The sequence below is a fragment of the Chenopodium album genome, chromosome 4 (assembly GCF_948465745.1).
Source record: "Chenopodium album chromosome 4, dcCheAlbu1.1, whole genome shotgun sequence".
NCBI lineage: Eukaryota > Viridiplantae > Streptophyta > Magnoliopsida > Caryophyllales > Amaranthaceae > Chenopodium > Chenopodium album.
Genome location: NC_137837.1, coordinates 2,846,108 through 2,863,066, shown reverse-complemented (window position 1 = coordinate 2,863,066; position 16,959 = coordinate 2,846,108). Strand labels below are relative to the sequence as shown.

At 30.6% G+C, this 16,959-nt stretch overlaps 1 protein-coding gene across 1 annotated transcript; it reads left to right on the top strand.

The window, feature by feature from the left end:
* Positions 1-12,789: 12,789 nt before the first annotated feature.
* On the top strand, positions 12,790-16,570 carry LOC145628533 (elongation factor 1-beta 2-like). Its single transcript, XM_081680853.1, has 6 exons — positions 12,790-12,964; positions 13,615-13,731; positions 14,310-14,388; positions 14,847-14,967; positions 15,998-16,111; positions 16,207-16,570. Exons 1-6 carry the CDS (start codon positions 12,882-12,884, stop codon positions 16,368-16,370), a joined length of 678 nt encoding a protein of 225 aa, XP_081536979.1. The 5' UTR covers positions 12,790-12,881; the 3' UTR covers positions 16,371-16,570.
* The last annotated feature ends 389 nt before the right edge of the window (positions 16,571-16,959 follow it).

The window sequence follows — 16,959 nt, the reverse complement described above, 5'->3', positions numbered from 1 at the left end:
CAAAATATAAAACTAACTTTTGGGCGTGTGCATATGTTTGGGCTGTTATGAAACAACGCGGGAAAAGTATGTTTATCTGTTATCAATTTTTTTAAGTTTTTTTAAAAGGTTTCTGTTATTTAATTTGTCACACTATTCCTGTAAAGTTTTGATCGCCAAAAATTTATTTTTATTACTCCGAAATGGGAAGTATGTATTATTAATTCAAATTTATTTTCTTAAAGTCAATAAACTCTAGCTAGCTTTTTTTTTTTCATAGATTGAAAAAAATACATATTCTGTATGATGATTTATGTTAACTCTAACTGATAGACTTTTCTCACACGTAAGTAAATATTATCTACACATAGTGCTTAATTATGATTCGTCTATTTATGTAAAGATAAATATACAGTTAGTATTATAAAAAAAACAAAACAAAAAAAAAAAATAAGAATTGGAATAGGTGTATATGATAATATGAACTTCTTAATTAACCTCGATATATATGAAAGTAGACTATTTGCTATGAACTTGGATAGTATTGGGTTAATCAAAATGTGACTAAATTAATTAAATAAACACTTTTTCACTGTATATATATATATATATATTTTTTTCTAGTGTGAAAAACTTAGTTGCAATTTCTACCGTTCACTTTTACGTTTGACCAAGTATTTTGATGAATAATGCAACTTATATGGTAAATATAATTAATGATAATTATAAATATAAAAATGGTAAATTTTGGTTATAAATCTCGATTTACTATCTCAAATTGATACTCTATGATTTTTGAGTTTTTGGCACCTACATTGGTGCAACTTTTGTTGAACTGATTGGAGTTTGAATTGAACTAATTGGAGCTGAGCTAAACTCAGCTGAACTAAACTAAACTGACCCTTAAAATTATAATTTACTCGTATAATTTACCAAGGGAGTGGAATATGAGGTTCACTTATCTTTTGAAATGATTACTACTATATTGTATTTATTAGAAGATTATATGCCATATATATTTTAAGATTTGGTATCATAAATATACTAGTTTTGTGCCCCGTGCGATGCCCGGGTTGTTTTTTAAACTTTGAAATAAAATTTTAATCTATATGCCAAATTTCAAAATATATCTTTAATACGAAATTAGTTAGGAATTGATGTGCTTTTGTAACAATTTAAACTTTGTAGTAGGCATGTAAATGACTAATAATAATATTGGTATTTTATGAGAGTGAGGGATAGCTCAAGTGGTTAGAGCTTCACTCTCAATTCTAGGAGCTCTTGGGATCAGTTCTCACCCCTATCCTTATGGGCTCTCTAAACACGAAAAAAAATATTGGTATTTTTCTTAGAGTTGTAATCTAATATTTTTTTGAATAAAATTATAATTTAACTAGTTTTGTGCCCCATGCGATGTCCGGGTTGTTTATTGAAGTTTAAATAATTTTTTTTTATCTAAAATACATTTGCTATTTGAATTTTTGTACTCATGGATTAATAATCACTTGTCCGTTTATGATTATCAATGATGTACAAACAAAAAGAACGGTCATCTAAAGGCTAAAGTTGTGATCTCTTTTCATTTTCTCCGAATATCTAAGAAAAGGTCGGTTTCATGTTAAGACTGAAGAGAATGATTATATGTAGAATTTTGGTATTTTATTGAAAATAAAATTCTAAATCAAAAGTTTTATTGAAAATAAAACTTAAAGTAACATTTTTATCCTAATAATTTATCCAAATTTTATTGAATATAAAATTCTAAAATAACTTTTTTATTCTACGGAATCTATCCAACTTTTTTTAATCCTATTCTATAAACAATATATTCTAATAAATCATACGTGTAATTTTAATATTTAATTGTCGCCTACGTGGCGTGACACTTGGTGAAAAATTAGGACGCCAAGTGTCGATGTCTCGTATCCGGCCTGGCTAAAAGTTTAGCTTTATACTAGCATAGTGCTCGTGCGATGCACGGTATATAAATCAAATTATTAAACCCGTAGGAAAAATAAAAATAAAAACAAAGGTAATTCATTTACTATTAAAGGACTTGGTTACTAATGGTCGATAAAAAAAAAATTAAATCAACGTTATTTGAATAGTATTTTATGTTATTTGAATTTCTATTAATTTTTTATAATGTTATTTTATTAATTGAAAAATAATTGAATAATACTCCACATAGCTATATAAGAAGTGGACTAATTTATTTATACCTCCCGTTAAGAAAAAACTAAATTTTTCTTATCATACCATCCGCATCAGTAGATACAATCAATCTAATATATACATGTTAATTTACCCGTCGCACTCATTTAATCTATAGACACAATAATAACCTTATATTTGACCTACCAGAACATATATTTTCCTAAGTTAAGCATTGTGCCAAAAACTATATATTATATAATAGTCATATATATAACCAACAACTGATTAAATATAGTATACAACACAAATACTTCGTATATAGGTATGGATACTAATAATTTTATATAAATAAAATATACGGAGTATATATTACTAAGATTTATCCCTACCTTAATTATAAAATGGTTAACAAAACTCTTATAATAGTGCATGGACATTTATATATCTAAAAATGTTATTTTTACATATATTTTCCCCCATTTAATTTTAAAAGCCTTAAAATTGTCTCTTGAATTCGCTAAATTGATTTAAAAGGTTATGTTTATTTCAATATTTAAAGCCATTTACTATTTTCATTTCCTTTTGTTTTAATTTTTCTAATTAGAATTTTATTAGACTATTAGGTTTCAAGATCGAAGTCAATATCTTTTTTACCGTACAATCACTAAATCAAAGTCGCTCAACTAAAGTTTTGGACATTACATAGCTACACAACATCCAACACATTTAATGATTACATGCAAATAATTTTAATAAAACTACGCATTCGATATAAGTTATTAAACAATTTAACTATATATACATTTTGATAGGTTTATATCTTTCATATTAACAAAAATTTACAAATGTTATTATTATATTTTGAAAAAAAAAATTAGACTTTGGAGTTTTGTATAAGATAGATAAAGGATAAGTTAATTCTCGTCATATATGCATTGAGTTTTGGGTGTTCTATCCGGTTCACCCTTTGGGCTAATCCAGATTTGAGAATCAGTTCTAGGTTATTAGGTTCCATTTCCCTTCCGATTGTTGTTGCAGGGGAGCGAACACAGGTCCTCCCTATCTAATGTAGTCTCAATCACCACTGCACCAACAACCAATTGGTGTAGTGGTGATTGAGACTATACTTGGTATGGAGGACACGTGTTATAAAATATTATATTATATACATATACTTTTTTATATTATAAAAATTATTATATTATATACACATACTATTATAGTTAAAAGTATTATTATGTATAAAACAACATAAATTATTGCACATGATTGTTGTATATCTAGTATAGTACATGAGCAATGCACGATTTTTAAATCAAAATGTTAGTTTTTCTAAAAAAAAAATCATAAGTAATAGCATTGTTAATACGAATATTACAATTTAAAACACGAGTAATAGTTATAATGCATTTTTTATATATATCCTTTTTCCGTCAAATGTCTAATTCAATTTAACTTTTATTCGTCTTGTTTAGATTGGTTATTGGTTTAGTGTTTTTTTTTTTTTTTTTTTTTTTTTTTTTTTTTTTTTTTTAATGCAAGAAAAACAAAAGGTCATTGTAAAAGACATTGTATTGAAAATGAAAGGCCGATTAAAATTAATTTTGTTCAAGATTATGTATTTTTTTCCAATACAACATTTCGGCTCAACATTCAGTATTTGTCAAGGAGTACAACAAATGAGTAATTTTTACACTATTTTGTATCTTTATCAAAAACTTTTGTATTCAACTGATTACTTGAATTGAATTTAGGATAACTTGTAGACTATTTTGGGTAACTTTTATCAATAAAGCATAAATAACTTTCATTCATTACAGGGTATCTTTTATAATAGGTGCACAATATTTTATTGTACATCTGTTTTTTTAAAATGTTTGTATTGATTTCATAATTGACGTCAAACTAAATTCTATCGATTTTATTTAATTTTCATAAAAAAATATATTAACCTTTCAAAATATGAAATATTTGTTTCCTTAATTATGCAACTAATCATATTGCTTCAAATTAGTTATTATTCTTTAACTTGACTAAAAATAAAGATTGGAAAGACTTTATGGATTATTTGTAGTATTGGAAAGTATATAATTATTATAAAAAAAATTAAATCAATATTTATGTTAGGAAATCATGAAAATCTTATACATGTATAAAAACTTGCTTTTATTTTTTGAAGTTTAACAAAAATAACTATGTTTGAATATGTAAACAGTAATTATATAGATATATTTTATACTTAAGATAAGCCAATGAGAGAGTGACATTTGTCATCCTCACATTGAGGCGCTTGTCTTTTAGTATAATATATAGATATTAGTTATATGATTTATACCTATGAAATATTGGTATTTTATCGAAAATAAAACTCTCAACTAACAATTTTATTATAATTTCTATCAAAATTTGATTGAAACTAATTAATTTATCTTATGAAGTCTATCTAAGTAGATTCAACGTGGCGCGACACTTGGCGAAAAATTAGAATGCCAAGTGTCGTAGTCTCGTGGCCTGGCTAAAAGTTTAGCTTTATATATTAGTTATTATATGATATGATTTAAAAGCTTTTACGTGGTTGTGAATGACAACTTGGCATGAATTACTCCGTATTATTTTTAATAATACTGTGTATTAGTTGGCGTGTGTTTTTTTTGTTGTGCATTTTCCTTCTTTTAATAATGCGATTAAAATTTTTATTAAAAATACAAAATTTTAATGTTTTCACTGTATATATTAACTTTAATCCAACAACATGGTTTAGAAGAGTATATGGAGTAACCTTTATTTTAAAAATAAAAAAATAAAAAAAAACAAAAACTTGTGGTTAATATATAAATTAGTACATAAATAGTGCAATTGAATTGTAAAACGAAAAATTGATAAAAATAATCCAATTTTTGTCCATTCACTCAGAATAATCTGTCTCTGGATAATTTTTTTTTTTTAATAATCCGAACTTATGGGTCATCTGCTAAAAAACTCTCAACCGGTCACCCAATCGACTATAGCAAGTTAGGATGACACATGTTACTATGTGATTGTTAAAAAAAATTTGAAAAAATAGAAAAAACTTATAAAGAAAAGGGATTGAAAAAACTTACAAAAATTAAGAACAACCCTAGCCACACTGACCACCCTCTTTTCATCCCGTCACCCCCGCCGCACCCAAACACCCTTCCCTACGTCAGCGACGCCGCCAAACACTCCAAAATCTAAAAAAAAAAACCACTTCCCCCACCGTTTAAACCCCCAGTCAAGGGGGATTTTTAATGAGATTTTGCAGTGATGGTTTAGGGACGACTAGGGGTAAAAGGAGGGGGGCGTCTCTAGCGGCATGGGGGGAGAGGGTACGATGTAGGGTGGGGGCAGGGAAACCTGGCTGGGCTGGGTGGCCAGGAGGGCTACTGGAATGTGGTCGGGGTTGCGTGGGTAAGCTTTTTTTTTTTTTTTTTTTTTAAGTTTCCTTTTTTTTCATTTTCAACTAATCTCGTTGTAACACGTGTTACTTAACTCTATAAAAGATTGTTCTTTAATAGGTTACCGGTCACTTGAGACCATTTAAAGTGAATGACCCCCAAAAATAATTCAAAGTTGGGATTATTTTGAGCGAACTAATAAAAGTTGGGATTAGGGGTGTAAATGAGCCGATACGTTCATGAAATACCCGTGAACAAACTCGGTCAAGACTCGTTTATTAAGTAACAAACAAGCTTGAGCAAAAATCGTAAGCTCGTTAGATAAATGAACAAAGCTCGAACAACATCATGTTCGATTTGAAAATGCTCGTGAACAACTCATTTATGCACATTCATAAGTTTTTTCGCGCTCGATTATAACTTGGTCAAAGCTCGTTCGAGCTCAAAAAATCACTACAAGAAAAATCACTTTTCGTAGCGATTATTTCGTAGCGATTGTTCATTCGCTACAATATGCAAGTATGTTTGTGAAATAATTAAGGATGTCGTATCATTTTTACAATCGCCATGGTTTTCCCATATAAAATCGATACGGAAAGCATAATAATACATATCCACACTATTTTTACACATTTATATAATTTTGAGAAATCGTATCATTTACAATCGCCACTAAATCCTAAAAATCGATACGAAAAGCCTTTTCAACACTAGATATATAAATATTGTTTGACAAAGAATACATAAAATATGTCATAGCTTATTGGTGAAACATTTAATATAAGAGTTTGAGGTTGCATGTTCGAATCTTGTAAAGATCATACGCATGTTTTTTTTTTTTTTAAGAAAATGAGTTGAACATTTATAGCGATTGTAATCGCTACAATAATCACCACGATTGGATGTAGTTTTTCGTATCGATTATTGAGGCCAACCCCAGCGATATTGAAAACCACTACTAAAGGCTAAGGCAACGGGGGATATTGTATCGAATGACCATTCGTTAGGAAAGCTTTTTGTTGCAATTACAATCGATACTAAAGGTTAAAATAATCGCTACGAAAAGGTTATTTTCTTGTAGTGAATTCCTATCATATTAAAATTACTTTAGTACATTTATATATCTTTTACTTATATTTATTTGTAAAATTACAAATAATTACATCTTATATAGGCCTGAAAACTTTGGATTACCTTTTAACCATAGAAAGAATGGAAACTTCTCATATAAAATTAAGTAGATGCATTAAAATTTATAAGTTTGACGATATAATACTTGGCTCGTTTATTGAATAAAGCTCGTTCAAGCTTGACCTTAAACTCGAAATACAAACGAGCATGTTTGCGAACAAAGCTCGAACATGTCAAATCCTTAACGAACCAAGCTCGAACAAGATTTTTGAAAGATCGTTCAAGCTCGAAATAGCTCGAACACTAATTTTTCTTGTCAAGCTTTGTTTGAATAAACTAAATCTCGTCTCGACTCAGATCGTTTGCAGCCCTAGTTGGGATTCTTTTTACCAAATTTTCCAAATAAAAATAGGTGGTCTAACTTTTTAATAAAGACTAGCCTTCAGACCCGTACAATGCACGGGTTATTCATATAAAATTGTATTGAGAGACAAGTGAGGAAATATGAGTAAGTCATTATAGGGTATAATACGTAATCGGAAAAATTGTATTGAGAGATAAGTGAGGAAATATTACTTATATCAGTAAGTCATTATAGGGTATAATATGTAATTGGAAACATGATTAAAGAAATTAAAAATTTTGAACTTTAATCGAAAAAAAGGCTTAAATAGAAGGTGGAAGGGCTAAAATTAAAGAGAGAATAGGGAAATGTTGAATTAAAAATGAGATATGAAGTGTGTATGAAAGATGATGTATAAGTTTAATGAAAGAATTTAAAAAAATGGTGTAATAAAAAATTAATAGTGTAAGATGACATGCGGCACTATGGTTAGAGAAGTGTAATAGAATGGATGGGGACATGTGTCTTTCTTAGTTTCTTGGTTATAGTTTTTAAATAATAATAAAGTATAGATATAGATTGCTAAGCTACTTGACTGAGGATTCTGTTGTATTTTAAACTACTTTCTCAATTTCTCGTCCTTTCTAAAATTGATGTTTATTTTTTTTGGAGGATTGCAAGAATGAAGTAGAGGATGAATGAGTAATTTAAAATCATATACGCCAACGACAAATTTGAGATGAGATATTCACTTCAATTCCATAAATTTGATCTTTCTGTATGTATGCTCACACTTGTATATCAAAATTTCTAGCTACAATTCATCAATCTTTAGTTTTATTTTATAGTTGTATAAAAAAAATATTATTTTGATATTATTAAAAATAAACCAACGTATGAAAAATACACATTATAACGAATTTAGTCCATGTTAATAGAACTAGACCAAATTAATTCATTCTGATTCAAAAACCTCTAAACAAAACAATTCAAGTATTAAATCAAAAGTTATATCACTATATTTTGGTGTGCCCAATTAACTTAAGCAAATTGTGACCATGTGCAATAGTTCAACATAAATATCGTAAACCACACCTAAGAGCTGAGTGAGACTAGCACGCAATTGTCACAAACTCACAAAATAATAATCACTAAGCGCATGAATCATTGATTCAAGCCCTTACCAAAAATGATGTAAACACAAGCACACGGAGATGTTAATTAGGGTTTTGGTGGGTGTGCAACTTTAGATACTGATACTTTCACAAGTCAAGGTATACCCTTCATTATTCACTAATCTTGTTTATATATTGTGTTGGGTTGGTGTGGCCCAAAATCCATAAGCCAAATTAATTATGACCTCAAGGTATTTAAAACTTCTAGAAAATTCTCGTATATTGAGAAATTGATGGAGTATTGTAAAAACTCTAGAACTGGTTAATGCATGCGATTTTAGATCTATTTGGCAATTTGAAGAGCATGTATGTAGAATTTTCCCCACACACTTAGCTTCTTCCACCTCCATACATCGATCACTTATAAATAGTGGCATGGTGTTTGGCATCATTTGGAATAGTGGTGTTGAGCATCTTCAATACTCCAATACGTACTATACACTCTATTTCTTGTACTTTCAAAGGGTATTGTAATATCCTATTATTGAATATTTTGGTACTTATCGTTGTGGGTTTTTAATAATTTTTCCATGTTAAATTTTGTATGTCTATTTATTTACAACTTAATAGGTATACACCAGTATATAATTAAGTATGGTGTTTAGCAATATTTGATAATAATTAATTAAATGAGTGATTGATTAGCTAGATTGTGATAATTATACTTAGGATTGATGGAATATGAAATTTCACAATATTGTTCAATTAAGTAAGTAATTAAACCTTTGTTTGTCCTATTTGACTTTTCACAATCTTTTTACGCAATACTCCTTTTACAATATCGAATATTATCTATTGAAAAATGTCAATATTAGACTGGTTAACATTTGACGTATGAATTTCCAATTTGTACACTATTTCATCGTCGCCACCGCCTGTAACATTTGTATCAAGTGTATTCATTCAAAACGAGTTTTACATGGCCATATGCATCTTCTTTCGAGTCATTACGGCCTGCGTTCACCGTCCTTAATTATATGAATGAGAAATAATTATATATTGCAAGTTATATGGTACCAATAATTATAATAACAATAAATATAAAAGTTGTAAATTTTGGTTTGTAATTTACTAAGGAAGCAGAAAAATGAGATTTGGATCACTTATCTTTTGAAATGATTATATTGCAATTATTAGAATATTATATGTCATATACATTTAAAAGCTTTTATGTGGTTGCGCTTGAAATCAGGAACGGAAACAAAGTAGCTCATAAATTGGTTTTTGTTGTGTATTTCTTTTTATAATACCAATACAAAGTAACCTTCATTTATCATATATATCTTATACGCCAAAAAAATTATAAATAGATGATTTTTTTTTAAAAAAAAAAAAACATAAATAGATTGTTAAATCCACTTTTCACTTTTCTCTTTCTATTTAAAACAAACTCATCCATACATTATTTAAATTTAAAAAGGATTGCAAGGAAGTAGAGGATGGATGAGTAATTTAAAATCACATAACACCCAACGAATAATTAAAATCTATATCCGATCTTACCATATGTATGTTTAGCAATAATGTTTGGTATAATTATGAATTTATAATGAAAAATCATAGAATTAGTCAATTAGGCTACGTACATGCAAATATTGGAAGAGCCTAATTAAAACTATTGTCCTTGGTGTTCATGCAAATATGCAATGGACAAATTGTAAACCTATGTGACCTACCAATACAAACTTAATAGTTACGTACAATTACCAAAACAAACTTAATAGCTACCAAAGCAAATACTTGGTGCATTGTAAAGATGATCAGTAATTATATCCTTGTGATATACGGAGTGCTATATTTAACTATTGACATATGCTATCCCTACGTAGCAGTTATATCTTTCACACGGATTGAATTTCATCCATTGAAAATTGTCAAACTTGGACAGGGGACTTGTAATTTTTTTTTTTTTTTTTCATTGACTAAACCAAAAACTACTAGCGTTGTCGAGAACAAAACGAATTGACAAAATATTTGTTACGATATGAGATACTCCATAATACAATAATAAGCTTAGCAATTAGCATTTACTACTAATATAAACACATAGGGTTGTACACCGGTCCAAAACCAGACCGAACCTGAATCCTTGATTTTTAAGGATCGAAGATCGGACCTGAATCAACAGTTCCGGTCCAGACCTGAAAAATCAGGTCCGGTCTGGGTTTGGACCTAAATAAACGTGATTTTTTCCCGTTTTTTTTATTTTTAAAATGAAAAAACTGTTGGACCTGTGTATGGACCTGTTTAGACCTAATATGGACCTATTTGGACCTGATTAGACCTGTTTGGACATGTTAAATTATAAAAAAACGCAACTTCATCGGTTTTAGGTCCAAACCTGAAAATTTGGGGTTTTACCCAGACCGGACGTAAAAACTGGCATCATAAGGACCAAGACCGGACCTGAATTTCATTTTATAAACACATATTAATGCTTCATATGTCTAAAATATGCATTTTATTTTATAGAGAAAATAAGGCCCATGTTCTAAGTAATGGATGTCATAGGTCCAATAGAAAAGAGATTATTATGCATAAATAAGCCCAAATAATCCAGAAAGTAAAGCCCAATTGACCTATGACAAACAAAATCACAGGATCAAGCGTCAAATTCCAATTATGTTTCATGTTTGTGAGTAAGTCAATTAATCTACTAATTTCATTGCATTTTTATTCTTTGCGAAATGCTAAAGTTGGGTGATCAGCAAAAACATATATTTGAGGAATTGAGGTGGGCTCTATGCAAATCTAGAAGAAAACCTTGGAGGTGTTTGGTTTTTATTCTTTTTAAAGGTTAGGACTAAAGAGAGAGGCAAAATTGAAGTTAGATGAACCCAAGCCTATACTGATCGTGCTTGGTTGAAAAAGGTCGGATTGAGAGAGAGTTTTGAGTTCAATAGAGTGACAAATTATAATAGTTGAAGGGAACTAAATATTCGGGTTCGTTTGGCATTGCTGTGATTTTCTGTTTTTTGGTTTTTTGTTTTCTAAAAGTATATGATATGAGTCCCATAATGAATTGAAAATTATATAAACTTATTAAAATTATGATAATTTTGAAAACTGATAACAGAAAAGTGGAAACACCTTTTTCTTGTTTCCTGTTTTATGTTTTTGGTTTTAAAAAAAAAAAAACAGGAAACTGAAAACCAAAACTGATGCCAAACAAGCCCTACTTATCCATCCATTTCCTTTCTAACAAATCATTAACCCACAATCTCCTTTCTTTTTATATTTTTTTAAATCTTCCAAAAAATTGACTTACACATTAAAGTCCATAAACCCTAGCCATGAGACGAGCAATAGCAAGAAAAAAAAAAGTGAATTATCATTAAATAATAGTTATTACTCGTATAATATCAGAGAACGAAACCCATTGTGTATTTTATTCCACTTAGTTTGCCTTCTACTGAGGGTCTGTTCTCTTACGTTGAAATTCAGTTCATTTCAGCAGTTAGGTTCAATTCAGTTTAGCTCAGCTCAGTTCAGTTCAGCTCCTAATTTCCTTCTCTTATAAAATATTCATTTCAGTTCAGTTTAGCTGAGTTCAGTCAATGAGACACAGGCCCTGAGTATAGTCATATGTGGTCAAACCGATGCACTTAGAAAAAGCGAATGAAGACATGGAGCAAGTTGAACCGAACATAACCAAACTACTATAAAGTATATAAGTTGTTTTTTTAAAAAAAAAAAACCTAAAGTATATAAAAGTACTTATGTAGTTGTTTAATAAACAGAGTATTTACTTGTCAAAAAAAAAAAAAAGGGAAATTCTCACCAGTAACACTCAACTTCCGTTTTTTTCTCAATGGTAGAATATAATATTTTGGATTATCATTGGTAATCACCAATTAGTAATACTAATTTACTGGTAACATTAATGAAACTTTTACCTAACTCCTTAACCATGGTTATTATGTTAAGTGGAAAATTAGCTACGAAATGACTCAATTGCCCCTATTTATTTCCCTTAACCACTTATGTCTAATCAAATAACTTCAGGGTTTCATCTAGCTAGTATACTAATTGCAAGTCAGCTTGCAAATTCTGTTGTTAATCTAACTGGAAAACAATTGAGTATTGTCGCAGATCACGGTGACTCATTCCCTATAGCTGATCTCCTGTCTCAAGAACCTTTCGCTGGAGCATTTTGTTTGGCCATGGTAGTATTAAGAGAAATTGAGAAGAAGAAGAACAAGGAATACGAATAGAATTGGGTTGTTTAAGGTTTATATAAAGGGATAATTGATTAAGGAGGGAAAATAGCATATAACTTTGGAGGGAAGTGATTTTTTAGAAGGGTAGGTTTGTAATTGTGTTATTATTAATATATGGTTAGTCAATAATTAGGTAAATGTTTCATTAATGTTACCAGTAAATTAGTATTACTAATTGGTGATTACCAATGATAATAAAATTTTTTGCATTTTACCGTTGAAAAAACAAAAGTTGGGTGTTACCGGTGAGAATTTAAAAAAAAGTGGGGGAAGTTTAACAAAGGAAAGAGGTTTATGCGAAGTAGGAATATTCGGAGTTTTTCCAAAATCTCTAGGGTTTTGGCATATAAAAAGAAATTCAGCCATCAATTCTTCTTCCTTTTCTCTCCGCCTCACTCTCTTCTTCAACTCTCTCGAACTCATCTCTGTTCTTCTCTCTCCTCAAATTTCATCCTTAATAATGGCAGTTTTCAAGGATTTGCACACTGAGACTGGTCTCAAATCTCTCGATGATCACCTTTCTGGAAAATCCTACGTTTCTGGGTAATTTTTTCTAGATTTTAATTTCCTTATTTTTTGATCCAATTTAATTATTGTTTAGTTTTGTTGATTTGTAGCACTGTAATTGATTTTGTAGCTGAATTGTATTGAATTAGTAACAATCTGATTGATATGCTTATTTATCGATTTCAATTGATTTATTTGCCGCTTCGATTTGAACTTTGTTGAATGTAACTTTATGATGATGATTGAACTTGTGTAAAATTATATGGTAACGTTGAATTAATGTTATACAATGTGATTTTTTGTGCGACGATTCTCGAAAATTAAAGTGATTTAGAAACTGGGATGGGTTCCATTGAGAGATTCCATGTGTTTACATTGTTGGTTCATTGACATTCTGTTGATTAAAAGGTGCCAACTTTTGAAACAGTTTTGATTTTTGTGGATTTTTGCTAATTCAATTGGATCCATAATATTTTATTGTATAAGTTAATGCAACATAATAATATCATGATTTGTTATTGTGTGTAAGCAATATAACATTGTTGATTGATAATATAATTTAATTAGATCCTTAATATGTGTCGAAATTTACTGAAACCCGATTATATTTTGGATTGGAAGAGTATTGCCCCTATTTTTTTCCATTCATTGGACTTATGTTTGTAAACTTCATTACTATTGTAAAGGGATGAGCTGACCAAGGATGACATCAAGGTGTACTCTGCAGTATTGGAGAAGCCAAGTGATTCTTTCCCAAATGCAAGCAAGTGGTACGAGAGCGTTTCCCAACAGCTCGCCGCAAGGTTTGTGACTGATTTTCACCACTCTTTCCAATCTTTCCTAATTTACTTTTAGCTTCGGTGATGATAAAACCTGGATGTGTGGAAGCTGTTTAACAGCAGCAATCTAAGTTCGGTTACGAAAATGCATCACAATATGGTTTTCCATGTCAAGGTGTTATAATGGTTTTCCTGTCAGCAAACCGTCATGAAAATGCATCACAATATTAAAGCATCTATACTCTCTTAGTTCTTGATTTATAGGACACGTATGATTTGAGATCACTTAAACTGAACTGGGTTATTATCCGACAAGTATCCATCACTAATTTGAGTTTTACATTTCAAACATGGAGGTAGTATGGATGTATGGGTAGATCCAAAATTTAACAAGTTTTAAGTAGTCAGTGGCTTGTTATGTTGGGAGGTGTAAAGAAATTTTACCCCGCTTGCACATCCTTTTGCGGTAGAGATAATTTTATTTTGTCTGTTTGTTTCTTCTAGAATAGAAATTCTCCAAGATTTTTTTTTGTTCTTTTGGAGTTCTTAAGAGTGAGTTCAACATCTGATCAGTTGTTATTTTTTTTTTATTATGATGACAGTTTCCCTGGCCAAGCTGCCGGTGTGAGATTTTCTTCCCAGGGAGCTCCTGCTGCATCTGCTCCTGCTGAGGAAAAGAAGGTTTGTTCTTATATTTAATTGCGCTTCTTTAGTTGTCTTCTGATATAAAGATGGTTGTAACTTGTGATGTACTAAGGTTAGAAATGGTACTGCTTACACTTGCCAAGGCTGTTGACAAAAACAAATAACTTTGTATAATTTACTGTTTTACTCGTCAAAATCCAGTGATATTTCATTAGTCTCTAATTAAAGGACCTTTATGATTTATAGAACTCAAATAATAACAAATGAGCAATATGAATGAGATTGAACATATGATTTTGTAGTAATAGTATATGTAATAGAAGAAAGTAAAAAAAATGGTTTGAATTTATATTGTTTATAAGATGATCTGAAAGCGCTGCGATCTCAATGTCAATTTATTTTTTATAAATATAGCCTACGATTTTTCTTCTCCTTCTGTCATTGTTTGATAGTATTATGGTTCTCTTATGCAATTTTTTTTTGTAAATTTGCAGGAAGCAACTGCTGAAGATGATGACGATGATATGGATCTCTTTGGTGATGAGACCGAGGAAGAGAAGAAGGCTGCAGAAGAGAGAGAGGCAGCTAAGAAGGCATCTGGAAAGAAGAAAGAAAGTAAGATTTTTGTTTTGAATTATGCCTAAATTTTCTTAGTTTTCTTTGCTTTGGGTGGGGTGAGCTAGTCAAAGATATTATTCCGAAACTTATGTGATCTCAATGTGCATTCTGTCAGCGTTAAATTTTCGAGCATTACACCTGGATAATGGGTGCTATGCATGAACTAACGCTAAAGTAATATCCTTCTCCAGAGACTTTTATCCTATAGCGGAAGTACTATAGTCTTTCCCTTTGGAGATGGGAAAATTGTTTGTTTTAATGTCATATATATGTGGAAATAATCTGTAGATAATGCTTCATAACACAGAGGTTGATTCATCAATCTTTTAATCTGGAAATACTGTGATCGGATATCAATCGAATCTAATTGCAGAAGAGAGAGACTATATGTTTTATATCATTGTGTGCAAGCGTTGAATTTCGAGCGTTACACCTGGATAAATGGGTCTTATGCATGAACCAGCGCCAAAGTAATACCCTTCTCCAGATATTATAGCTATAGCGGAAGAACTATAGTCCTCTTTTACTTTGGAGATGGGGAAATTGTTTATTTTACTGTTGTATATGCTTGGTGTTATCTTAGATAATAATATTTATAATTTGAAAGCACTGTGATCTCAATTTCAAATGAATCTTATTGTGAAAGAGAGTATTATGTGCATTCTGTCATTTTTGTCAAGCGTTGAATTTCGAGCGTTACACCTGGATAATGGGTCTTATGCATGAACCATCGCCAAAGTAATACCCTTGTCCAGTTATTTTTTATCCTATAGCAGAAGAACTATAGTCTTCTTTTCCTTTGGAGATGGGGAAATTTTTATTTCATTGTAATATACTAATATGTGCTTTGTGTAATCTGAGATTATAATTTTTCATATGGATTTGCACTCGTTTGGGTATAGTATGACCGGTCCTACATAACTGTTGCTGAATTCATTTCATGACTGTTGCTGAATTCATTTCATGTGAAACAGCTCTATAGCCCATGTAACTTTTTTGTCTCTGACTATTCTACCTTTGTTATTAGGTGGAAAATCTTCCATTCTTCTTGATGTGAAGCCATGGGATGATGAAACCGACATGCAGAAGCTTGAAGAGGCTGTTCGCAGTGTCCAGATGGAAGGTCTCACATGGGGAGCATGTATGATCCTATCTATTTCCATTCTCACCTTTTATTAATTTCAACTTTGCAATTTTATATGTTGTGAGCTAAATGTCCCATGTTTTTTCCTGCAGGCAAATTGGTCCCAGTTGGTTACGGTATTAAGAAGATGACAATCATGATGACCATTGTTGACGACCTTGTTTCCGTCGACAACCTCATCGAAGACTACCTCACAGCCGAGCCAAGAAACGAATACATCCAGAGCTGTGATATTGTCGCCTTCAACAAGATTTAAGAGGACTACATAGTATAGCTCTATTCCGGGTTTTAGTAGTTCTTAATCTGGGATGCTTTAGTTTGTGTCTAAAGATTTTGTTTTCGTTGCATTGTCTTATAGGTGGTGTGTATGGTTCGAGGGATGAGTGGGGCTGTAAAACTCCGAGATTTATTTTAACGGTAACAGTTTTTATCAAATCGGATTCTTTGTTAGTATTATAGGTACCGATGTGCTGCCAATCTGCAGATTATATCAGTCATTAAGCTTGTTCCGAGTCCGGTGCAAGTGTGTACGGCGTATTTTGTTCTTCTCCTGCGTTTTGGGGGTTGCAGGGTTGGTGAACCTAAATTCAGTGTTTTTCATGTTTTTTCCAAGCTATCATTTATGAAAGTAACATGACTACGGCATTCTTTTCGCTATTGTGATGATGCAAATGGTGAAGTCTTTAAAAAAATGCGAACTATGTAACGAAAAAGACCTTGACTTTTGACCTATTCAAATGTAGTTTAATAAGCCAATAACTAACAATATACGAGGTTCATATTTCGTGTAAATGTCAATGACAAGTTCAAATTGATTTTGTTATTAATAATGCGTTTTATAATAT

Excerpts from the sequence above, each read along its gene's own strand:
- LOC145628533 (XM_081680853.1), top strand. The coding sequence starts at position 12,882 with ATGGCAGTTTTCAAGGATTTGCACACTGAGACTGGTCTCAAATCTCTC. Across the intron at positions 14,968-15,997 it reads ATCTGGAAAGAAGAAAGAAA|GTGGAAAATCTTCCATTCTT; the intron begins GTAAGATTTTTG and ends CTTTGTTATTAG. Across the intron at positions 16,112-16,206 it reads AGGTCTCACATGGGGAGCAT|GCAAATTGGTCCCAGTTGGT; the intron begins GTATGATCCTAT and ends TTTTTCCTGCAG.